Genomic DNA, 26155 nt, shown 5'->3' on the forward strand with positions numbered 1-26155 from the left:
GAAACCGCGGCCGCCGGCGCACCGATCATGTCCTCCCCGGGGCCGCGACAGCCCCCGGCCGAGGTCTCGGCCTGGCCCGTGCCGCTCCTGCGCGCGCCTCCGGGGCTGCGGCGCCTGGAACCGAGCGGCGGCGCGCTGCTGCTGTGCGCTGTCGTCGCGCTGCTGGCCTGGAGGTGGCTGCGCCGGCACCGGGCGCGGGGCATCCCCCCGGGGCCCACGCCCTGGCCCCTGGTCGGCAACTTCGGCTACGTGCTGCTGCCGCCTTTCCTCCAGCGCCACAGCTGGCTGAAACGCCGGGCTAGGGCAACGGGGTTGGATCCCGCGACCGTGGGCCCACAGGTGCTCCTGGCTGACTTGGCCCGCGTGTATGGCAACATCTTCAGCTTCTTCATCGGCCACTATCTGGTGGTGGTGCTCAACGACTTTCACAGCGTGCGCGAGGCGCTGGTGCAGCAGTCTGAGGTCTTCAGCGACCGCCCACGTGTGCCGCTCATCTCCATCGTAACCAAGGAGAAGGGTGAGCGGGGGTCGCGGGTGGGGCTCCAGGTGCGTCTGGCTGTAGCTTCTGTGCCCCTTCCAGCCGCACGTGCTCCCAAGGTCGCCTCACACCTGCTTCCTGCGCTATTGGGTGATGGTGGCAGCGGTGCCTCCCCTTCCTGGTGCCTTTAAGTTCCCATCCAGAAGTTCAGATGCGTGACCAGAAGTTCAGATTCCAAGATGGGCAATAGGAAACCCACCCGGAAGTCAAGGGAGGGTAATGGGGGAAGGAGAGGGCAACAAAGTAGGAAGCCAGGTTCCACGAGTACCCACTGCTGCCCTCACTCTTCAGGCTGTGACCTCTGAGGGAAGCTGATCATGTGAGGAAGAGGGAAGGACATTCTTTTCACTTTATCAGTTTTGAATACAAGAGTTGAAGAAGATTTTTAAAAATAAGATTAAACGCCTGGAAAACATGGTAGGAGCCTATTACCAAACATCATTGCACAGCTGCATAAGCCACTGTGACTTCTGCTTACGGGAGTCTAAATTGGGCAGTTGGGAGAACATGTTACCTGCTGCAATTGAATATCCTTTCTCTAACCCACCCTCTTTGATTCTCAGCCCTCCCCTTTGTCTTTCTGGGTGGCATAGGCCTCAGATATCTTTTCTGCGTCACTCCTGCCCATCAGCCAGGTATCCATTTAAATGCCTTTTCCCCAGGGGAGCATTTTCTCACTGCCTACTGCCAAGTAGGTTAGGCTACCTTGTTAGAACCAGGTTCATTGCACAAGCACTTCCCTTCACTGCACTTTTCAAGACTGAAGCTACATAATTTTGTGACCTTGGGCCTGCATGTAGGTCTTAACCACTGAGCTGACACCTAGGAGGACAGAGTCATTACTACCTGACACATAGTAGGAGCTCAACAAGTTTCTGTCCCTGGAACATGGCATGGACACATGGCTTCTTAGAATCAGATACAGCCAAGTTTTGCATCAGGATTTTAAACAAATAGTAGTGATGATCATAACACTTTAAACATCCCACTGAAAAACAGATGTCACAGTTCATACCTCACCATTACATGTCTTCACACAAACTGCTTCTACATAGAATTATCTTCTGATCTCTTGACTCCCTGGAACTAACCTACCTGATTTTCTTTAAAAAAAAAAAAAGTCATGAAATATGCATAACACCAAACTTACCGTCTTTAACCATTTTTAAGTGTACAGTTGAATAACATTAAGTACTTTCACATTGCTGTGCAACCATTGCCACCATTCATCCACAGGATTTTTTTCACCTTGCAAAACTGAGACACTCTATCTCTACAATTTCACTGCTCTAGGTAACTCATGTAAGTGGAATCATACAATATGTGTCCTTTTGTGGTTGATGTATTTCACTTACGTAATGTCTTTAAGGTGCATCCATCTTACAGCATGTGTGAAAATTTCCTTTTGGAGACCAAATCATATTCCATTTTATGTATAGTCATTTTTTAGTATCCATGGGGTTGCTTAAGTATCTGAGGATGCTCAAGTCCCTGATATAAAATGGCACCATATTTTCATATAACCTATGCACATACTCTCACAGATTACTTAATACTTAATATAATGTAAATGTAAATAGCTGTTATGCTGTATTGTTTAGGGAATAATGAGAAGACAAAAGTCTGTACATGTTCAGTACAGATATAATTTTTTTGATCCGTGGTTGAACCCAGAGATGCAGAACCATGGATACAGAGGGCGGATTGTATAAACCACATTTGTTTACCCATTCATCCATGGGTGGACACTCGGTGCTGCTACCTATGGGCTACTGTGAATAATGCTGCTGTGAATGAATACTGTAAATAATGCTGCTATCCAAATGCCTGTTTGAGTCCCTGCTTTCAATTCTTTTGGGTATATGCCCAGAAGCAAAATTGCTTCATCATATGGTAATTCTGTGTTTAATTATTTTGAGGAATCACCACACCATTTCCCACAGTGCCTGCACCATTTTACATTCCCAACCAGAAATGCACAAGGTTCCCAATGTCTCCACATCCTATCCAACACTTATTTTTTTTTCTTTTCATATTTGCTTTTAAGATTGTGTGTAAATGTCACCTCTTTGAGAACATGTTCCCTGACATGTTTCTCTCCCCTGCAGATTGACATGAACTTCCATTCCCTCTGTGATACCACTGTTTCATTTTAATGCCTACCCATCTCCTTCCAGTCAGCCTAAGTCTTGCCACTTCCTATAGCAAATACGTATCCTCCAGCCATCCACTTTTCCATTTTTCTCCATCTCCACTGCTGGTACCCTCATCCAATCTTCCATCGTTTCTCACCTGATACTTCAGATGCCTCTTAACTAGCCTGCTGGCTTCCACTCCATGTTTTATTCACTGAACAGCCAAAAGAATCTCTTACATAAATCATGAATTGAACCTTGTAGCTCTCCAGCTGAAAACCATTGTCTCCCCCACTCCATACTTGACCTACTGTGCCCTGAAGAATCTAGCCCCTGCCCGCCTTTCCAACTCTCTTTCCATTCTCCCTTTACTTGTACATTTCAACCTGGCCTTCCTGCTCTAGACACACTAAGCTGATTCCTGCCAAGCTTGGGCCTGCCTCAGAGTACTGTACTTGTCCTCCTTGGGCCTAGAATAACATCCTTCAGGCTTCTCAGGCCAACCGTCACATTTCAGTTCATTGTTACTCACTGCCCAGTACCACACCTTATTTTATCTCGTTCATATTTCTGTCATTAAACATTTGGAAAGTATTTAGCTATTTCCACCCCTGTTCACATTGTGAGTTTCTTTAGGGAAGAGATTCTGTTCATCTTGGTAACTACTGTATCCCTACTTCTTAGCACAGAGTAGGTCATCAAAAAGCGAATGAATTTGTGTATAGAAGCATCCATTAGTGCATTTATCACATTCTATTGCAATTTGTTTTGTGTGTCTGTCTCTTCTTCTGGATTTCTTAAGGTAGGCATTAGATTTCCTTCTTTGAGATCTTAAAATTACAGAGCCCAATTCTTAACAAAACAATATATCAGAATGTTTCTTGGTGGCTATTGTTTGGTTTAGAATCTTTAATAAGGTCAATTCTAAGCATTAGTTGGGTCACTGATTATTATTAGATCTCTATTTAAGAAAGGGCTCGGAGCCTGGGGTAACTCGGTGCTTCAGTGTCTCAATTAAAGCATTAATTCCCTGAGACACAGAATTTTTTAGGCAGTGCTGCTCTGGTGGGTGTATGTTGGGTGAATTTGCCATGAAAGAATCAGTGAGTGAAAGTTCTGAGGCTAGAGAAGGTATTTGACAAGATAATGCAAAGCAAGACCACATGGCACCAAAACAAAAAACAAAAAAAACTCCTTCGAACTTAATTTGGAATAAAGAACTGAATAAGAAAATGTAGGTAATGGGGGAAATTTTTAATGGAACTTTTTCAAGGGCAAAGAATAAAAGGTGGAGAATGCAAGTTTATTTCAAGATGCCTATCAGGTGAGTATGAGTAAACTTCAAAGACCAAGGAATGGACATGATCAGCCTGAAGAAGAGGGCTCACTAGAACTAAAGTCTGAGCTGCTCAACTCAGCAAGACTCAAGAACAGCCCCAGCCACCTTTGGCTACTGTTTCCAATGGCAAAGGAAATACATGTGAAATTGTTCAGAAACAAGATGTACAGACCTATAAGAGAAAAAAAAATTAGGACTGCCAGCCGATAACATTATTAAATATTTATTTATAACATGTTTTGAAAGAACTTTGTTGCCTAAGTTGGTGAGACTAGCTGAGATAGGGATGTTTCATAAACAGTGATGTGCACAGAGAGGTTAGAAATAGTTGGCTCAACACATGTGCCAAAAAGTTCTAGCACGTGGAAAGTTTATTTACTGTGTTTAAATTGTTTTTTAAGTCTCAGGATTAAACAAGTTGGTTTCCTTTTTAAGTCCATAAGAACTGCAGTAAACTAGAAAGTACATAAAGATGTTCTATATTAGCTATGCCCATCATTTTCGTTAATTCACCTGATTCTTTTCCTAAGCAGAAAAAGAAAATAAGTTCCACAATGTCAAAATCAAGGCTACCAAAGGAGTACTTCTCTGTAAGTGTGGTGCTATGATTTGAATGTGTCCCCCAAGTGGATTAGTTATCCCAGGAGTGGGTTCTTGATAAAAAGGAGAGTGCAGACCCATTTCTGTCTCCCTCTTCCTCTCATGTTCCCTTGCCCTTCTGACTTCCGCTATGGTATGATGCAGCACAAAGGTCCTTGCCAGATGCCAGCACCACACTCTTGGGCTTCCCAGCCTTCAGAACTGTAAAGAATGCTTCTCTGTTCTTCATAAATTACCCAGTTTGTGGTATTCTTGTTTTATCAACACAAAATGAACTAAGACATGTAATCTGTTTTTCTGAAAGATTTGTATACATCACCTTTTTTATTTTATTTTTTTAGAGATGAGATCTTGCTATGTTGCCAGGCTAGTCTCAAACTCCTGGCTACTAGCGATCCTCCCACCTCAGCCTCCCAAAGTGCTGGGATTACAGGTATAGCAACTGCACCTGGTCCACATTTTTATTATAAAATATTTCAAAAATAAAGTTCAAAGAGCAGTATAAACTTGTTTACCTGCAACTTAGATTTGTTTCAGATTTATAAATAATACATAGCTTTATTTGGTACTTTTAAAAAAACATATATACATTGAATACATAAAATATCCTTCTACATCTGACTTTTGTTATTTGAAAATGTTATGTTTTACCCCATATTATACAGCATTCCACTAAGTGGAATATGTATCACATTATTTATCTATTTCACTGTTGATAAATATTAGGTAATTTTACATTTTTTTTTTAACCTTACAAGCTATGCTGCCACAAATGTTTGTGCAACCACTGATTGTGAAGGTGGAAAAGGAAATACTGAGTTGACTGTTGAAACCTGTTATAGCTCATATAATATCACTGGCTAAGTCAAAAAGAAAAAAGCACTTATAATATTAAGAGATTTCTAAATACTTGGAGCAAGAATCAAAGCAAATTGCAAAACCATTAAACTGGAAGGCCCAAGTAAACTTTGAAGAAGTCTGAAAGTAAAAGACAGGTCAATCATTCTACATCGAGGGGAACACGATGCAAAATGAGATTAAGAAATGAAAATAAACAGAAAATGAAAGTTCATCTGAGGAATTTGAAAATGAATGAGGAAAACAAACTGAGTATGCAAAATTGGTTTTTGAAATAAAACTTTAGAGCCGGGCTCGGTGGCTCAGCCTGTAATCCCGCGCCTTTGGGAGGCTGAGGTGAGTGGATTGCCTGAGCCTGTGGGTTCGAGACCCGCCTGGGCAGCGAGACCTCATCTCTACAATAAATAAAAAAATCAGCCAGACGTGGTAGCGCGCACCTGTAATTCCGGCTACTCGGAAGGCTGAGGCGGAAGGATCACTGGAGCCCAGCAGGTCGAGGCTGCGGTGGCTGGAAGCGGCCACTGCACTCCAATCTGGGCGACAGAGTGAGACTCCAACTCAAAAAAAAAAAAAAAAGAAAAGAAATAAAACTTTAACAAAAAGTTGTGCATTCATATCAAGAGGGACTGGATATCTCCCAATAGGAAAATACTTCTATGATGCGACAGAAGGAAAGAGTGTCATCAGTGTAAATCATTTTCTCTGTTCAGAAGGTAGAAAACATGTATGTGGTCAATGTAGAACTGCATCATGTTTAATGTATTTTAGTATTTTTATTATACTAGTAATATTTGTTTATTATTGGAAAACATAAAATATAGAAAATGAAAAAAGAATTGAAAATCACCTGATCAGCATTATTTTGAGACAGTTATTATTGACTTTCCTGTGTATTACCTTCCTATCTTTTTTCTGTGTGTATGTGTAGTTTTTTTTTTTGTTTTTTGTTTTTGAGTTGGTGTCTCACTCTGTCACCCAGGCTGGAATGCAGTGCCACGCTCATGGCCACCACAGCCTTGACCTGCTGGGCTTAGTCGATCCTTCTGGCTCAGCCTTCCAAGTAGCTGGAACTACAGATGCATGCCACCATGCCCAGCTAATTTTTATGATTTATTGTAGAGACGAGGTCTCACCAAGTTGCTCAGGCCGATCCTGAACCTCTGGGCTCAGGCAGTCCTCTCACCTCGGCCTCCCAAAGTGCTGGGATTACAGCCTGAGCCACCACCACTCAATGCTTATGGACTTAAATAAAAATATAATTGTCTCGTAAAATGGGATTAGACTTTTCATAATCTGTTAAAATTGCTTTTTATCACTTAAAGTATCTTGAACCTATTTTAATATTATTGAATATTCTTCTGTAAAGTTCTCCAGAGCTGTGTAATATCCCTTTGTGAGAATGTAGTATTGACAGTTGAGCCTATCCTGCTGGGCACCATGGCTCAAGCCTGTAATCCTAGCACTTTGGAAGGCCAAGGCGGGAGGATTACTTGAGCCCAGGAGTTCAAGACCTGCCTATGCAACATAGTGAAGGTTTTAGTCTCTACTAAAAAATAAAAGTAGCCAGGCATGGTGGCACATGCCTGTAGTCCCAGGTACTCAGGAGGCTGAGGCAGGAGGATCACTTGAGCCCAGGAGCTTGAGACTGTGGTGAGTTGTGATTGTTCTACTGTACTCTAGCCTGGGTGAAAGAGTGAGACCTCAACTAAAAAAAAAAAAATTGAGCCTATCCTTTGTTTGGCTTGAGGTGGGTCTTTACTTTTCAACTGCCTAGGGACCTATTCCTCTGTCAAGAACACCCCTTTCTTTCTGAAGAACTCTTTATTCCTAATCTCAACTCCTTGTGTCCATTAACTGTGGTTGGAATGGGAGATGCCATATCTCTACATGAACTCATCTACTTGGCCATGGTTATTAGTTGAGAGATAGACTGATCAAAGCTGAGTTAATCAGAGTATCTCATCTCCTTGTGGGCATAGATCTCAAGAACTCATAATTATACATCTCTCCTTACATAGTTTTGGGATAAAAATTTATATTTCATGGCATAGTTGGAAACCTCAAGCCACAAAATAAACTTTTCTCTCTCGTGGTGACACTGGAAGAATAGGCATCTCAAGATAGCTCCTGTTTCATGGAAAAGCTGGTTTGCAGTAGGAAAGAAGAAAGTTGGGTAGAGAACAGGAAAAAATAGGTGCAGGGAGAAAGAGCTCTGTGGCATTTAGTCTTCCCTGAGGTGGCAACACCCCCTTTCTTTCTTATTTTTTTGGTTCCATAGCATAATTGGCCTTTTCAGTAAACTAACCTGATAGTATATTTTTGTTATTCCCAACCAAGGAGTACTGATGTTTGCTTTGGAGCCATTTGCTAGACAAAATATTTCCAAAATACAAATGTGTAGTTTAAAAGATAGTAAATGACACCAGTCAAGGACCTTACAAATAAAAAATAAGGTTTTTTTTTTTTGAGAAATAGAACGAAACAGAAATGTTATATGTGATATATTAAATAATAAGAGAGTAGTTCAAATTAGTATCAAATCCTGAAGTTCACATAAGAGACCATATCTATCCCCCCAAAAAGAAGGAGACCCAATAAGACCTAGCCTCTGAATGCGGCAGAAGATTTGGTCATGGTTAAAGACAGGAAGAATGACTAAATTTTGGTTGCCTAGGAAATAATTTGTGGGACTTTATTAAACAAAGGAAGAGTTCTGGTTTCAGGAATGGTTAAGACATTTCTATTTCTTCTTTGTCTTGGCACTCACACACCATACCAGAGGAACTTTGAGTGGAAGCACACACTCCATGATGAAATGAAGAGACATCTACAGTGTCCTGCACCACAATATCTGAAGATAGAGAGTGAATAGAGTATTGGCAGTTGCCTTAGGAAAGTGAAGAATGACCACACAAGGGTCAACAGAGAAGAAAACCAGCAGAGTTTAAGAGAATAGTGTGAGAACTACTCCTCCAGTTTGCCATGCAGAGTCCCAGAAAGGCTCAGGAATCTGAGATGCCAGCAATCATAAGAGACACGAGTGAGCCAGTGGATGGAAAACAGGGGATGGTTTGAAATACACATATAGGTCAACCAGGTCCTTATCACCACCCCTACCCATGCAGAAAATAGAAGGCAGATGCTCTGGAGAGCCTTGTGTTTTAGTGACCTCTTGGCTCAAGGAGGTAGGATGTGAGGGGAGAGGCCTGGCACCATGCAAGAGAAAAATTTGCTTCTAGTCAAAGACAGGACTCTCAAAGGGCTTTGCTTTGCAAGTTTGACAAAGAACACTCAACAAACCTGGCCACTAGCAGAAGAAAATGAGGAAATGTGTCTCTCTTGGCCTAGACCCTGACAGAGAAAGTGTTCTCCCCTGACCTCCTCTCTAAATTACAATACATACTTGACTTTGCCATTTTTATGCAAAAGCAGTTGTGAACATATGTAAACAAGCTAGTGTGGTTTGATAACTGGCTGTGTCCTGTTAAACTTTATTTTAGCAATGAGGTGAATTTGATATGATTTTTACATATCACAAGATTGTCTTCTTTTGATTTTTTTCAACCATTTATAAATGTAAAAACTAGACTTATCTCTCTGGTCATACAAAAAGAGTCAGCAGGCTGTATTTATTCTGTGAGCTGTAGTTTGCTAACCACCCAACTAGACTGAAATAAACATGGTAAAAATGTAAGGGTGGGTATCCATCCTGTTTCTCTCAATAGGCAAGAAAGGAAGGCAGAAAAAGAATGAAAATAGCAGATAAACAGCTCAAAATAGTATGTTAGAAATAAATTAGTAATTAGAATAAACTGGCTAAAGGACAGATTGCCAGATGGATTTTTTAAAATCCAATTACGTGTTGTTTTAAGAGAGACATAATCCCTCTCCCCCTCAAAAAGAGATATACCTCAATAGAGGGTACAGAAAAGTTCAAAATAACAGAAGGGAAAAGGTTGTATAGTACCAAGAAAATACTTTAAAAAGAAAGATGTATCTTTCTGAAAAATGTATTTTAATCAAAATATTTTAATGTATTTGAATGGTTGAAAGATCAAGCAAATAAAAAAGGATACAGATGTTATCAAGACTTCTCTGTTGCACATATAGAGAGCCCTATATCCCCAAATTACTTGGATAAACATTCTTCTCAGCTTTGTTTGGAAATCTTATTAACATTGTGTAACAATAGGCTAAATGTCAAATATCAGTGTTTGAGTTCGTTAAATATTCTCCTAGGTTGAACATGGTGGCTCATACCTGTAATTCCAGCACTTTGGAAGGCCAAGGAGGGAGGATTGCTTGAAACCAGCCTAGACAACATAGTGAGACTTAGTCTTTACAAAAAAATTTTAAAATTAGTGGGCCAAACTTGGTAGCTCAGTATGTAATCCTAGCACTTTGGAGGGCCAAGGCAAGTGAACTGCCTGAGCCTGTGGGTTCGAGATCAGCCTGCACAACTTGGCAAGACATCATCTCTACAATAAAATAAAAAATAGCTGGGCATAGTAGCACTTCCAGCTACTTGGAAGGCTGAGGTAGAAGGATCGTCGGAGCCCAGCAGGTCGATGCTGGGGCGGCCATGAGCATGCCACTGCACTCCAGCCTGGGCGACAGAGTGAGACTCCAACTCAAAAAAAAAATTAGCTAGAAGGGGTGGTGTGCAACTGTAGTCCCAGCTAATTGAAAAGCTGAGGTGGAAGGATCACCTGAGCCCAGTAGACTGAGACTGCAGTGAGCCATGATGGTGCCACTGCACTCCAACCTGGGCAACAGAGTGAGACCCTGGCTTTAAAAAAAAAAAAAAAGATTCTCCTGTAAAGTTCTTAAGAGTTGTATAAGAGCTCTCCCATTGTGAGAATGCATTGTTATCAATTTAGCCTGTTACTGAGTTTGAGGTGGATTTTTACTTTTCAGTTGCCTACCCATGCTCTGACAAGAGCACCCCCTTCTTCGGAGGAACTATTTATTCCTAACTTCAACTCTTGTACCCATTAACTGCGGTTAGAACAGGAGATGTGATGTCTTTATGTGAACTTTCCTTTTTTTGGCCATAGTGATTAGTTGAGGGGTTAAGACAAATTAACCTAGGTAGCAAAGAAGACTCATAATAGGAAAAAACATTTAAATTTAAAAGTAAATAATGAACATGCATGCAAACTATATTTGTAGATTCCAGCTAAAGTGATGCCCAGAAGCAAATGTAGAGTTTTAAATTATTTGTTAAGGCCGGGCTCAGTGGCTCAGCCTGTAATCCCAGCACTTTAGGAGGATGAGGCTAGTGGATTTCTTAAGGCCGCAAGTTCAAGACCAACCCGGGCAACATAGAGAGACCTCTCTCTAAAATAAATAAAAAATTAGCTGGGAGTGGTAGCGCACGCCTGTAGTTCCAGCTACTTGGCAGGCTGAGGCGGAAGGATCTCCAGAGCCCAGCAGATTGACACTGGGGTGGCCATGAGTGTGCCACTGCACTCCAACCTGGGCAACAGAGTGAGACTCCAACTCAAAAAAAAAAATTTGTTAAGAAAAGGTCTGAAAATTAATGAATCAGGTAGCTGACCTTATATATTAGAAAAAGAACAACAAAATAAACCTAGGAAAGGAAAAGAGGAACATATCATTATAATTTTAGACAAATTGTTTCAGAGAAAAAGAATATACCCTGTTTCAATTCAGGAGGCCAGTGTATCCAAACAAGTATAGCAGGGGAAAGAAAACTTATAAGCCATTTTCATTTATGAATATACTTACAAAATATTAGAAAACCAAATTGAGCAATTTATTTATTTTTTTTAAAAAAGGCTTAAAAACATCATAACCAAGTTTAGATATTTGAACTGCAAGGAGGTTTAATCAAAAGAAGGCAATTTTCAAATTACTCTAGAAATTAAATGCAACTCCAATCAAAATCCCAAAGGCTTTTTTATGGAGTTTGACAAGCTGATTTTAAAGTTTTTACAAAAGAGTAAAGAGCCAAGAATGACAAAAACAGTTTTGTAAAAGAACAAGGTTTGGGGAAGAGAGGCGAGTTCTTTATTAGATATTAAGACTTTCTATAAGGTTTATTTATATCTTATTATAAAGTAACTGTAATCAAGACAATGAATAGACCTAGCATATTCTCACACCTGTAATCCCAGTGCTTTGGGAAGCCAAGGTGGGAGACTCACTTGAGGCCAAAAGTTTAAGACCAGCCTGGGCAACAAAGCAATACCCCGTATCTGCAACAACAGCAAAAAAATTTGCCAGGTAGACCTGTAGTCCCAGCTACTCAGGAGGCTGAGGCGGGAGAATTACTTGAGCCTGGGAGGTCAAGATTGTAGCGAGCTTTGGTTGTGCCACTGTACTCCATCCAGGGTGACAGAGCAAGACCTTGTTTAAAAAAGAAAAAGTGTGCTTTAAGCACAGTGATTAACAAGTAGACCAATATAGCAAACTAGCCCACTTGTGTAGCCTGTAAACTGGCCCATTTGTATATAGGAAATATTGGGGGCGTGAGGGAGGTTTGATAAATTGTGCTTGAACAATATGTTATCTAAATGAGAGAGGGATTCCTGCCTCACTGTAGGTAGGAATACCTAACACAAATGTAAATTCCAGGTATATTATGAAATTTAAATGTGAAAAAAGCAAAATTTTACAAAAGACTAGAGAGTGTGTTTTTGAACTCATGTGAGGAAGAGATTTCTAAAATAAAACATGCAACAAAATCATAAAGAAAAAGACTGATAAATCTAACTATCTTTGTATTTAAAACTACTGCTTATCAAATAATACCATTTAAAATGTGAAAAAAAATTCACATGATGAAAAAAGAGATCTCCTACACACCTAGAATGTATAAGAGAAAGAAAATTGTATAGTAGATAAGTACAAATTACAGAATAGGAAACCTGGCCAATAATCACATGAAAAGCTACTCTGACCCATTGGTAACAATCAGAGGAATGCTAGTAACATCAGATGACATATATTTCAGCCTTCTGATTTGCACAAATAAAAATGTTGACAAGTACCAAGTGATAGCAACTATTTAGAACAAATAAGTCGTACTTTCTGGTGGATTCAATTCTGGAGTACTCTCCACTTTAGAGAATAATTTGGCAATGTCCAATCATGTTGAAGATGTATGTATTTTATGACTCATCAGTCTACTATTAGCAATGTCTTTAAATTTCTGGGGAATTTCAATGATAGGATAAATACATTTTCAGATATGCAGTGTCTTTAGACATTCGTCTCCCATGCATCATTTCTCAGAAACTATTAAAGGATATTCTTCAGCAAAATGAGGGAGTAAAACAAGAAAGAAGAAGACATACAATTCAGGAAGTGGGTTCCAACACAAAAGATCTAAGAATATCCCTAAATGGTGAGAAATGGAAGTCACAGCACCTGGTCAGAAGGTCAATAGAGCAACCACTGCAGATTTGAGAAGATTTCAAGAAGAAAATGGAACTGATAAATGTCTGATGTTTGGCCACAGTGATGTTTATGGTGAAAGATATTTTATAAAGGTATTAAAGAGTATGAAAAGACTTTTCACAGAGCATGGTGTTTATTTCATTTGAAGCTATATCTACTGCACCCCAGGGCCTGGCATGTAGTAAGAATTCAGAAATGATATAGGAAAAAGAACTTGCTGGAATGGTAAAGCACACTATGGAGACCAGGATGAAGTAGGGTACAGGAAGCAAGGAATATCTTAGAATGATTTGGTACAACATATGCAAGCAATTTTGTCGGGTTTGATGGTAAGAGATGTATAAGTTAAAATCAAGTAAGATGCAGTGAGGGATGACCTTAATGAGTTCAGATGTTTTGAAATCAGGGCTGTTGCCAACAACAGACATTTTAGATTGTCTGCCCGTTATTAGATTCCAAATTTTGATGACCAGTGATTCTAATCCAGTTGGGCTGTTCATCTAGTCAGCTAATATTTTAACAGCCTCCTCCTGTGTTCCAAGCACTGTGCCAAAAGCTGAGATTACAATGGTAAGCACAATCAAATATTGTCTCTGCCCTCGTTTCAAGCTGTGACTATACTTATCCTTTGGTTCAGAATGTTTAGAATAGAGGTGTTTAGAATATGGGTATACCTGGCCTGAAATATTTTCTAAGCCTGGATTCACTCTTATGAAACATAAGACTTTGAAATGCACACTAGCTTTGGAAATTGAAACTCATTGCTTTTCATTTCACCAATAGTTACTGTCTATAATGATATACCCTTATAGAAAATTATCCTAATTTAATTGGATATGATTTTTGTTATTAGAAATATTACTATTTTGATAACTACATTTTGCTAATCATTCTTCTTGACCAGTGGTCTTTCTTTGTATGTGAACTTTTCATAAGTTACTTGAATAATATAGAATACATTTCATGATTGGTCCTGTTCAGTATGATCAGGAATTCTGTCTCACTTTCCTTTCTTGATGCCCCTTTGCAGGGGTTGTGTTCGCACATTATGGTCCAGTCTGGAGACAACAGAGGAAGTTCTCTCATTCAACTCTTCGTCATTTTGGGTTGGGAAAACTAAGCTTGGAGCCCAAGATTATTGAAGAGTTCAAATATGTGAAAGAGGAAATGCAGAAGCATGGAAAAGACCCATTCTGCCCTTTCCCCCTCGTCAGCAATGCCGTATCCAACATCATTTGCTCCTTGTGCTTTGGCCAGCGCTTTGATTACACCAACAGTGAGTTTAAGAAAATGCTCAATTTTATGTCACGGGGATTAGAAATCTGTCTGAACAGCCAGGTCCTCCTGGTCAACATATGTTCCTGGCTTTATTATCTTCCCTTTGGACCATTTAAGGAATTAAGACAAATTGAAAAGGATATAACCAGTTTCCTTAAAAAAATCATCAAGGACCATCAAGAGTCCCTGGATAGAGAGAACCCTCAGGACTTCATAGACATGTACCTGCTCCACATGGAAGAAGAGAGGAAAAATAACAACAGCAGCAGTTTTAATGAAGAGTATTTATTTTATATCATTGGGGATCTCTTCATTGCTGGGACTGATACCACAACTAACTCTTTGCTTTGGTGCCTGCTGTATATGTCACTGAACCCTGATGTACAAGGTAATTAATATATGTTTCTTTTATTCATGGCAAAACCAGATAATTTAAATCAGGATTAGCAACCTCAGTGATCTGGTGGCTTCTAGTACCAAGCAATGTCTTCAGGCTGGAAAACAAAATAAACACTTGCATCTTATAGGGAGTTGTATGGTGTTAACAGTGAAACCCCAGGTTTCTAAACAGTGGGACTAATGTCATTACTTGCATACCCCCGCTTAAATCTCTACAGGTCTGGTTATATGTGATATCTGATGATGAAAGACCTTTAGAAAAGAATAACATTCCAGAACTGAAGGGAATCATAATGCTCAATTGGCATATTCATCTTGTTTTGAAAATGGAGAACAAAGCCCCAGAGAAATTGCATGACTTTCACAAGGTCGCTCAACTAGTTTCACTGCCTCAGTACCAATAGACAGTGAGCATCAGTGGCAGTTTCTAGAGGAAGAATACAGGGGAGAATGGTGTATTAGTTTCTTTTATAACAAATTACCACACATTTAGTGGCTTAAGACAACACAACTTTACTATCTTATAGTCCTATACATGAGAGGTCTGATATGTGTCTCACTGGCTGAAAATCAAGATGCTGGCAGGACTGCATTCCCTTCTGGAGCCTCCAAAGGAGGATCTGTTTTCTTGCGATTTCCTGCTTTCTTGGCTCATGGCCTCCTTCCATCTTTGAAGCCAGTAATGTTGCATCTCTGACTATTTCTTCATAGTCACAGCTCCCTCTGGCTCTGAACTTACCTGGGAAAGGGTCTGTGGTTTTAAAATCTGTGTACTTAGATTGAACACTCCCAGATAACCCAAGATAAACTCCCTATCTCTAGGTCTTTAACTTAATTATATCAGCATACTTCTTTTTGCCATGTAAGGTATGATACTTACAGGTTCCAGGGGATTAGGGGCCATTATTCTGCCTATCATAGATGGAATTGTGCCTTCCTATATTAGTTAACTATTGCTGAGTAACAAATTATCTCAAAATTTAGCAGCTTAAAACAACCACCATTTATCTCTCAGTGTCTGAGGGTCTGGAATCCAGGAGTGGCTTAACCTGGATGGTTCCAGTTTAGGAGTTCTCATGAAGCCAAGATGTTGACTGGGGTTGTAGTCATCTAGACTTGACTGGGACCAAAGGATCCATTCCCAAGATATCTGCCCATATGACTGTTGGGCACAGTTCTTTGCCACTCTGATCTTTCCATAAGGTGACATAACTTGGTGGCTGCCTTCCCCCAAGGTGAATAACCTAAGAGAGAGTGTGAGTGGCAAAGATGAGGAGCCACAGTATCTTTTATAAACTAATCTCAGAAGTGATATGCCATCACTTCTCTCTTATTCTGTTGGCCACATAGACCAGCTTGGTACAAAGTGGGAGGGAACTGCACAAGGATATGAATCATTGGGTAATCATTGGGGGCCATCTTGACTGTCACATGTTGTCACAGTTGGCTTAGAAAGTCAATCTCATGTTCATATGAGAGTTTGATTCAGGGTGCTCTTGAATCCAGAGTGCTTTCTCTTTTGCCCCTCTATCTGTCCTGTTATCCCCCTTCAAAATCATAGAGTGGTACAGGCTCCCTGGGGCTAGCTGTGTCTACTTGGAGTGTCTGACCAATGCATCACCTCACTGAGGCAGAATTGGGTCTGTGTAAGAGGTGATGGGAAGTATGCATTGGAAGGCAGGTTTCAACTCTCTCCCGAGCTTATCTTCTGGTTTATTCTTTCCTTTTGTATAGAAAAGGTTCATGAAGAAATTGAAAGGGTCATTGGTCCCAACCGAACCCCTTCCCTCACAGACAAGGCCCAGATGCCCTATACAGAAGCCACCATCATGGAGGTGCAGAGGCTAACTGTGGTGGTACCACTCGCCATTCCTCATATGACTTCGGAGAAAACAGGCAAGTCCAGGGTCTTCCTTCTTTGAATGTACTTAAGGGAGGCACAGCTCCTTAATCCAGTCGAGCTGAGGTGAGGAGTATGTGACCGTTGCCTAGCTTGATCCTTCTGAGGATTTAGCATTGTGTCATAGATAATGAAGTGTCCAGGGGTTGTTTCAGTCCTCAACTGCCCATTATTAGTTATACTGGCATTCCAGCCTTCAGAGCATAACTTATACTGGCAAAATAAATAATGCTGCAATTCAAATCAGCTGTGTTGGGAGAAAAATTTCCGATTTGACAAAGGCGCCTCTCCAGTCTTTTTCATGGAAGTAGAAAGAGCTAGTCTGAATGTGAAGTTATGCATTTTAGCTGGATATTATCATACTTCAATTTTTAAAATTCTACAACCAAAGCATAAATATTAAAGAATTAGAAGACTCATCTGATTCTAGGGTCATCTCTTTCAACCTCTTGCTTACAATGTAACATATCCATTTGGTCATATCCAGACTCTCTTTATTTTTGTTTTGTTTTTGAGTTGGAGTCTCACTCTGTCACCCAGACTGGAGTGCCATGGCCTCTCCTGGCCACCGCAGCCTCGACCTGCTGGGCTCCGGCGATCCTTCTGCCTCAGCCTTCCAAGTAGCTGGAACTACAGGCGCGTGCTACCACGCCTGGCTAATTTTTTGTTTTATTGTAGAGATGAGGTCTCGCCAAGTTGCCCAGGTGGGTCTCGAACCCATGGGCTCAGGCAATCCACTCACCTCAGCCTCCCAAAGCGTGGGATTACAGGCTGAGCCACTGAGCCCGGCTTAGACTCTGTTTAAAATCTGCAGGAGACAGCCCATAATTTAATGGGCTTGATCTAGCTGTAAGACAGTTGTAGGAGGCAGTTGCTTATCAATGACATGGATCACTTAACAGTTTTTTTAATATAGTATCTTTTGAGCATGTTTACAGCACGTAATAAGTTGTCAGCTGGTAAGAGCCAGGGTTGGCTTCCCTGTACATCTCTTGACGTCAGTTTACCTTCCTATCATATTGTTATATGGATATAAATGACTCTGTAAGCTGTTAAGTTTTATACATATTTGGAATTTTTAATTCTTGGGGGAAGTTTGCTTATTTCTGTTCTAGCGTTTTCGCTTAATTATAATGTTTTTATGGATTGATTGATTTATTAGCATCAGAGTCTCACTCTGTCGCCTAGGCTGGAAAGCAGTGGCAGGATCATGGCCCACTGCAGCCTTGACCTTACTTGATCCCCCCCTGGGCTCAAGTGATCCTTCCACCTCAGCCTCCTGAGTAGCTGGGACTACAGGCCGATGACACCACACCAGGCTAGTTTTTGTATTTTTTGTTTTTTCAGAGATGAGTTCTCGCTATGCTGCCCAGGCTGGTCTCAAACTCCTGGGCTCAAAAAGTCCTCTTGCCCCAGCCTCTCAAAGTGCTGGGATTACAGGCATGAGCCACCTTGCCCAGTCATGGTTTAATTCACCATGCATCAGAGAACCTCTGGTGCCCTGTCTCTGACTGGGTCCTGGGATGGTGTGGGGAAAGAGATAGCAATTGATAAAATCTTATTTCAGCTGGGCTTAGTGGCTCAGCCTGTAATAATCCTAGCACTTTGGGAGACCGAGGCAAGTAGATTGCCTGGGCCCACGGAAGTAAGATCAGCCTGGGCAAATTGGTGAGACCTTGTCTCTATAATAAATAAAATATCACCCAGGCATGGTAGCATGTGCCTGTAGTTCTAGCTACTTGGAAGGCTGAGGCAGAAGGATTGCTTGAGCACAGCAGGTCGATGCTGGGGTGGCCATGAGTGTGTCACTGCACTTCAGCCTGGGCAATGGAGTGAGACTCCAACTCAGAAAAATAAATAAATACATTTATCTCTGCCTTCAAATACCTCAAAATGTAGCCTTAGCCAATTAGGATACTAGGCATATACTTGTAACTAACTACATGTTTCTTCCCAGATAGTGATATTTAGGGAAAACTGTTAGTAAAAGCATGTTGAATAACACTGTGTGGTTTTTGTTTGTTTGTTTGTTTGTTTGTTTAGTGCTCCAAGGGTATACCATTCCTAAAGGCACATTGATCTTAGCCAACTTGTGGTCAGTACACAGAGACCCAGCCATCTGGGAGAAACCAGAGGATTTTTACCCTAATCGATTTCTGGATGACCAAGGACAACTTATTAAAAAAGAAACCTTTATTCCTTTTGGAATAGGTCAGTTAAACTTTTTTTTTTTTAATGACTTAATTTTTAAAATAAGTAAAAGTAAAATAATCCTTTATTGCTTCATGTTGTTTTAAAAATATTTCTTTCTTGGCAAGCTAATATAAGAGAAGATATCAATTATTTATTTATTCATTTATTTATTTATTTTTATTTTTTGAGTCAGGGTCTTACTCAGTTGCTCAGGCTAGAGTGCAGTGCACAATCGTGACTCATCACAGCTTTGACCTTCTGCGCTCAGGCGATCCTTCCACGTCAGCCCCATAAGTAGCTAACACAAACTACTGCAGTGCCCGGCTAATTTTTTTTTTCTTTTATTACATTATTATTAGTAGTAGTAGTAGTAGTATTTTGTAGAGACAAGGCCTCACTATGTTGTCCAGGGTGATCTTGAACTCCTAGCCTCAAACAATCCTCCTTCCTTGGCTTCCGAAAGTGCTGGGATTACAGGCATGAGCCACTGCACCCAGTAGAGATCAATAATTTAGATAATCCATCTCTATTATGTTCATCTCCAATTTAAAAATAAAATAAAAGCATTTGGTTTTATATCTTTAAATATGACTCGAAATCTTCCTTTTTGAACTGTCCAGGTGATTGTTTGGGTCCCAGGGAGTTTGGGTCCCTACTGGAGTCAAGAGCATTTTCTGACCTCCTGGTCTGGTGGGTGAGAGGATGGGTTCTCTAATCTCAACAGTTCCTCCTTTAGATTAGGAAGACAGTATTCTTTCTATGAACAAAGAAGGGCTCTGGAGATTCTTATCTGGCATTTTTCCCATAAATCTTCCCAGGAAGTGTGAAGGAAAGAGATAAGTAGGCATGGAAGAAACAGAGTAGCTGTCATATTGGCTCTGTGTGTCATTCCTGCCTAGGATGAGGATAGGTTTTATGAGTAGGAAGTGAAATGTGAACTTGGTATGAAAAAATTCTGTTCAGCATATGCTGTGGAAGGCTATGTGGTATATGTAGCAATTTTATTTTAAAGCTTTCTATATCTGCTGTTAAAATACTCGATTTAGATATTTCATATAATTTTTTTACTTTTTGAAATAGGAAAAGGGATAGTATTATAATCCTTTTTTCTGATCTCATTTCTAGGGAAACGGGTATGTATGGGAGAGCAACTGGCAAAGATGGAATTATTTCTGATGTTTGTCAGCCTAATGCAGAGCTTCACCTTTGCTTTACCTAAGGAGTCCAAGAAGCCCATCCTGACTGGAAGATTTGGTCTAACTTTAGCCCCACATCCATTTAATATAATCATTTCAAAGAGATGAAGAACATCTCCAAAAAGAGATAGTAAAAAGATAAATACATGTCCTCCTAAACAGATTCTTTCTACTGCAATTGACAATGTATCCAGTAAGTCAGCCAATCTAGGTTAGGCTCAGATTAGGGAGAGACTGGAAAGAGGATAGAGCATGGAGTTTTCATCTTGGAGGATTCCTCAGCAGGATACTTCAGCCATTTTAGTAACTCTTGTCTGTGATTTGGGAGATGGGGACCAAAGTACTGAGGAAACAGGGTATCAGTTTTCTTTGCAGTGGCTTCTACCAATGAGCAATCTTCTCATCTCTCAGTACCTCAGATATCCCATGCGTAAAATGAGGGTAACAAAACTTGCCTTCTCTCTATCTCTCAGCACTAATTATGGTCAGATGCTTCATGTCTTTTCTGATATCATTAAAATGATGTTAATTCTGGTGAAAAAAATTACAAGTAGGAGAAGATCTACCCGCTGGCCTTTTAAGACCTGTGACAACATGAAAGTGATGTTCATCCTAGAACGCTTTGTCAGAGAGGGTTGTGGATATCGGTTATATTGAGGTAGAACTTAGCACAGATTCTTTAGGTTCTGTTGTTGTTATCTTTTTGTTTATGATTTTATTTTTTAGTTTTTGTAGACATAAGATGAAGTGGACCCTTGTCCAACCTGTTGAGGCAAAAAGTTATTAGGATTTTTTAAAATCTCCTAGGGTTATGGTTTAAGCTAATATGTCTGCCTTCTACTTCAACTACATGAACAGTGAGCCTGGCTAAAGTAATGGTTTCATGGCAAAATTTCTTTCTTCTGAATAATTGCAAAGATGCAACTCTGCCTTTTGACTTAAGACTCAAATGGCAAGCTCAGGAATTTGGATATTGAATTCATCTCAAAAGGTTTCTTCCAAACCATACTAAACATTCCTTTCCTAGTCTTCCTGCCACCAGACTCAATGTATCTGATCCTTGAATACTCTCAAAGAGAGGAAGGCCTTCTTATTTTTTATTAAGAGAACTACATTGTTTCTCAATACAGAAGACCCCTCTATAGTAGAGCAGTTCTCAACAGGGTAGTAACCCTGTCAAGGGAAGTTGGGAAATGTGTGGATGTGTTTCTTGGTTGTCATAACGATGGGGGTGCTGCTGACCTTTTGCTACCATGGGGCCAGGGCGCTAAAGGTCCAGGCAGTCCTATTTGGTGAAGACCTGTCTTGCCCAGGAGGCCAGAATTTCTCCCAATGAAAGCATGCTCCCAAGAATGACCACCCCTCTATTCTCTCACGGTACTCCATATATAGAAGCAATCATGGTAGTAATGGGAGCAGCCATAATCCTGAGACTTTTCTCCCATTGGGTCTATACTTAATGCTTTCCTTGTTTGCTTCTGTAATTCTTCCAGAAATTCTTTTAAGAGGATGGCATTTTCTAGCTAATGAAGCTGAGCCTTAGGAAAGTTAAGGCACATAGTTAAAAAGTACCATCACTGGGTTTTGACCCTATTGGTCTTTGTGACTAGAGAGCACTTTCTGAACCACTTCTTGGTCCTGCTACCACTTGATCCCACAGCAGTCTATCCCTTGGCCTTACGCTGTGGTTTTGTGTGTCCATCTTAATCCCAGGCTGAGCTCCTTGAGGCGAGGGTGTCGTGCCATTTGCTTCCCTCATAGTGCCTTGCCTGTGGGGATGCCCAGTCAACTTATGAGTGACCTTTAAGAAGTGTACTTATGGGAAAAATCCCACCCCATTTGAATAACTATAGGTTGTATTTGTATTGCTCAAAGGTAAAAAAAAAAAAATCAGTGTGTATTATTTGCTAATGTCAGTTAAAGCTTTTTTAAAAATACTGGACTTTTGTTCATCATGTCACATAACCACTTTAAACAAACTTAGAATGATGCCATAGCTGTTGAAATATAACACAGAATGTAAGGTCCCAGCAGCTGAGAGGAGGCCACATCCAAGGGCCTCTCATTTACTTTCCTAAAGGAGAGAAGCAGTTACTGCTGTTCCTGTGAATAGAGAGGAAAGCAAGAAAAGATCCAGAGTGGTTGTTACTCTGAGAATTAAATGGAAGATGAAACGCTGACCTTGAACACATCTGATAGAAAGGGCTCCTCTGACTGAACCCCCCTTCCTGCTCTCTGCTCCAGATCAGTGGCAACACCAGGTCTCCCCAGCCTCTGACCCCCTGTGGAATTGGCCACCCTTTGGGTAGTTGGATCACCTTAGTCTGTGAAGGACATTCCAGGGCAATTTCAAATACAAAGATAGTTCCTTGACTTAGCACATTCCCAGGCAGATTTCTGCATGCTCAAGGAATGAAAATAATATCTGCTTAATTAAAACATAGCAAGAGAAAAAAAATATGATATCATTGTCATCAAGTATTGGTTGATTTCTGAATCCACAATATTTCTATTTACCATACTGCTTTTTTCCTTTTTTAGAAATAAGATTAAGTAGTTTCAACATAGGTAAATCAAATGCAGGCTTATCTTTAGGTGCTTTAAGGATTTTGTGTTTTGTTTTTTAAAAAAGAAAAGCTAATAGATTAAATGCAGAGGAACTGAGTGAATGGGAAGGTTGTCGTATCAATTTTAGATGACATGATTATGTGGATCATACTGCACCGTGAACAGGACTGTTTATTCTTAATATGGAATTCATATGCTTTTGAATTGCACTAATATCTTGATTACTCCTTAATTGATACATGCATAGCCAAAGGGTTTATAGCTTACTTGAGAAAAATAACTTCCACTCTTTGTTGAGATCAGATGTTTATTAAACATTAAAATATAATGCCTTAAACTGTAGCACTTTAAAAACATCTTTATATGGTAAATCACTGAAAGGACTGTTACTGCTTTTCTCAAACATGTTGGCATTTTACAATTTTGCAAATCATGGTTTATGTGAAATGTAAAAATAACTATTTTGTTTTATAAGCCTGCTAATATCTAATTCTTAGTCTTCATTTTTAGCAAAGTTTTTAATGCTTTTATTAAACTTTTTATTTTAACTGAGACAGAATCATGTCTGGCTTTTTGTTTTGCTTTAATTACTGAACACAATTTTGTTTTAACAGATATCAAGCTAGGAAATGGAAAAGGGAATAGATCTCTAAAGAGAGATGGCCACCGCATCATACGATATCAGCATGCTCTTTAGACGGGAGGGTAACTCTTTTAAAATTTCCCCACAGAGTGAAGTTACTCACAGGCCTAGTATCACAGCCCACATGTCTTATATCCCACATAGAAGCCCAGCACTGATTGAGAGGATGTGTCTACGCAAGCCCGCTGTGGCAAAGTATCGAGTGTTTGTCCCTCTTAATATTTCCTGGCTCAGGAAAGAGAAAGAGCTCTTTGATGCCTGAACCCTTTATTCCTGTAAATGAGCCCCTGCCAGCTTTTCCCACAGCCCACTTTTCCTCCTGAGGTCACAGCTCAGAGGTCATCTCCAGAGATATTTCTCACTCCATCCCTAACAAAAGTGGCCTTTCAGCCTGGCACGGTGGCTCATGCCTGTAATCCCAGCACTTTGGGCAGCCGAGGCAAGAGAATTGCCTGAGCCCAGGGGTTCGAGACCAGTCTGGGCAACTTGGCAAGACCTTGTCTCTACAATAAAAAATAAATTAAAAAAAAAATTATTCAGGCATGGTAGTACATGCCTGTCATTCCAGCAACTTGGAAGGCTGAGGCAGGATTGCCTGAGCTCAGCAGGTTGAGGCTGCCATGGCTGAGAGTGTGCCACTGCACTCTGGCTTGGGTGACAGAGTGAGACTCTGACTCAAAAAAAAAAAAATGGCCTTTCCTGAGAACTCCCTTGTCTCATGGTCCAGTTTATCTCTTCTTAGACCCTCAAAACTAACGGCAACCACCTTGTTTATTTAAACCCTTGGTTTCTACCATCTCTTTCATCTCCAGCCCATGTGGATGTCAGAGACTGACTGTGTTCGATGGCTCACCAGAGTGGGCATCTCCCACAGAGCAGGCACTCGGGAAATATGTTGGACAAATGAAGACTGAAGTGCGTTGGAAGGAAGGCACTTGTTTGACTCTTTCAGCTAGAGAAAGGGTGACACACAGGCAAAGGGGTGACACACAGGCAAGCCTGTCACTGTTTTCTGTCTGCCACCTCAGTGATTGTGGTTGTGACATCAGAGTATGAGTTTCAGTGAACCAGCACTGGTGATACAAGGGGAACACAAGCAATAACTTGGCGCCCTCAAGTTGGCTTTGGGTTTGTTGCATTGTTTTTAGAAACAAAATGCATTTAAGTGGGATATTCGTTTGCAAATAATTTGGATTATTAGCCAAGTGGCTAATTGTATTAACCTATTATCACAGTTGCAATAATAGTTTATATTTTTATCAGTCTCCTCTTTGTATGAGGACTGAGAGCTTCATCGGTTTTCAATAAGGGATGAGAATAGCCAGGTGCAGTGGCTCATGCCTGTAATCCCAGCACTTTGGGAAGCAGAACTGAGAGGATTGCTTGAGCTCAGAAGTTCGAGACCAGCCTGGGCAACATGGCAAGATCTTGTCTCTACAATAAATAAAAAAGCCCGGCAGGGTGGCGCATGCCTGTGGTTCCAGCTCCTTGGAAGGCTGAGGCAAAAGGATCATCTGAGTCCAGCAAGTCAAGGCTGTGGTAGCCATGAATGTGCCACTGCACTCTAGCCTAGGTGACATAGTGAGACTCTGACTCAAAAAAAAGAAAAGAAAAAAAAAGAGATGAGGCTAATTATCCATAACGCTCTGGGCAGATTGCCCAGCAGGATCTTTCCAGTCAAAGGGAAGAGAGTGGGATGATGTATTCAGAGTACTGAAAGGAAAAATGTTGCCAAACAAGAATATTATATTTGGCAAAACTAAGCTTTAAAAATAAAGAAGAGATAAAGTCATTCCCAGACAAACAAAAGTGCGGGAGTTTGCTTGTCACCACTAGACCTGCCATACAAGAAATGCCTAATGAAATCCTTCATTGAAATGAAAACATGCTAAATAACAACATGAAAGCATAAATCTCACTGGTAAAGGTAAATACACAGATAAATACAGAATAATGTAACACTGAACTAGTGCATACATCACTTTTACCCCTAATATAAAAGATCAAAACTATTAAGAACAATTACAACCACAAAATGGTTAAAGGATACACAATACAAACAAAATTAAATACTGTCTTCAAAATCACAAAGTAAGTGGGACAGTTGGAGATAAGGAGTAAAAGTGTAGCATTTTGGTACTGAGTTGAAGTTAACTTGTTATCTACTTGAAATAAACAGTTATAAGATATTTTATACAAGCCCCAAAACAATCAAATCACAAGGGAAGATAGCAAGAGAGGGAGAAAGGAACAACAGAACTACAAAACAGTCCTAAAACAATGACCAAACTGATAATAATAAGCCCTACCCTATCAATTAATACTTTAAATATAAATTAACTAGCTTTCCCAATCAAGACATAGAGAAACCAAATGAATTTTTAAAAAAATCCAGACCAGGCACAGTGGCTCATTTCTATAATCTCAGAACACTGAGAAACCAAGGCAGGACAATTGCTTGAGCTCAGAAATTTGAAACCAGCTGGGAAAAATAGTAAGATTTCATCTCTACAAAAACTTAGCCTAGTGTGGTGGTGCACACCTGTAGTCCCAGCTACTCAGGAGGCTGAGATGGAAGGATTGCCTGAGTCCAGAAGGTCAAGGCTATGGTCCATAATCATGCCACTGCCCTCCAGCCTGGATGACAGCAAGACCCTGACCAAAAAAAAAAAAAAAGTCCAATATATATTGTCTACAAGAGACTCACTTCAGATCTGAGGACATAGGCTAAAAGAAAAGGGATGGAAAAAGATATTCCATGCATATGTTAACCAAAAGGGAGCAGGGATGGCTATGTCATGTCAGATAAAATAGACTTTAAGTAAAACTGTGACCAGAGACATAGAAGGTGATTATATACTGATAAAAGAGTCTCACAGAACAAAGCGATGGTCTAAATAAAAGGGATCAATTCAATAGGAAGAAACAACAATCATAAACACATATGCACTCAACATCAGAATACCTAGATATGTAAAGCAAATATTGAGCTATCTGAAGAGAGACATTGTCAGCAATACAATAACAGTAGGAGACTTCAACACTCCACTTTCAATAATGAATAGCGCATCTAGATAGAAAAT

The 26155-nt window shown here is 40.3% G+C and overlaps 1 protein-coding gene across 1 annotated transcript; it reads left to right on the forward strand.

Moving 5' to 3' along the window:
* Nucleotides 1-6: 6 nt before the first annotated feature.
* On the forward strand, nucleotides 7-20336 carry LOC103258322 (cytochrome P450 2U1). The gene is made up of 5 exons (XM_008055994.2): nucleotides 7-517; nucleotides 13926-14561; nucleotides 16307-16468; nucleotides 18516-18683; nucleotides 19791-20336. The coding sequence occupies exons 1-5, from the start codon at nucleotides 28-30 to the stop codon at nucleotides 19967-19969; spliced, it is 1635 nt and encodes a 544-aa protein (XP_008054185.1). The 5' UTR covers nucleotides 7-27; the 3' UTR covers nucleotides 19970-20336.
* Nucleotides 20337-26155: the final 5819 nt, after the last annotated feature.

Source organism: Carlito syrichta, unplaced genomic scaffold, assembly GCF_000164805.1.
Source record: "Carlito syrichta isolate Samal-C Ts95f unplaced genomic scaffold, Tarsius_syrichta-2.0.1 Scaffold302074, whole genome shotgun sequence".
In the NCBI taxonomy this organism is placed as follows: domain Eukaryota; kingdom Metazoa; phylum Chordata; class Mammalia; order Primates; family Tarsiidae; genus Carlito; species Carlito syrichta.

Bases quoted from the DNA above. Each gene is read 5' to 3' on its own strand.
- LOC103258322 (XM_008055994.2), top strand. From the start codon at position 28: ATGTCCTCCCCGGGGCCGCGACAGCCCCCGGCCGAGGTCTCGGCCTGG. The intron at 518-13,925 runs GTGAGCGGGGGT...GCCCCTTTGCAG, and splicing joins CATCGTAACCAAGGAGAAGG to GGGTTGTGTTCGCACATTAT. The intron at 16,469-18,515 runs GCAAGTCCAGGG...TTGTTTGTTTAG, and splicing joins TATGACTTCGGAGAAAACAG to TGCTCCAAGGGTATACCATT.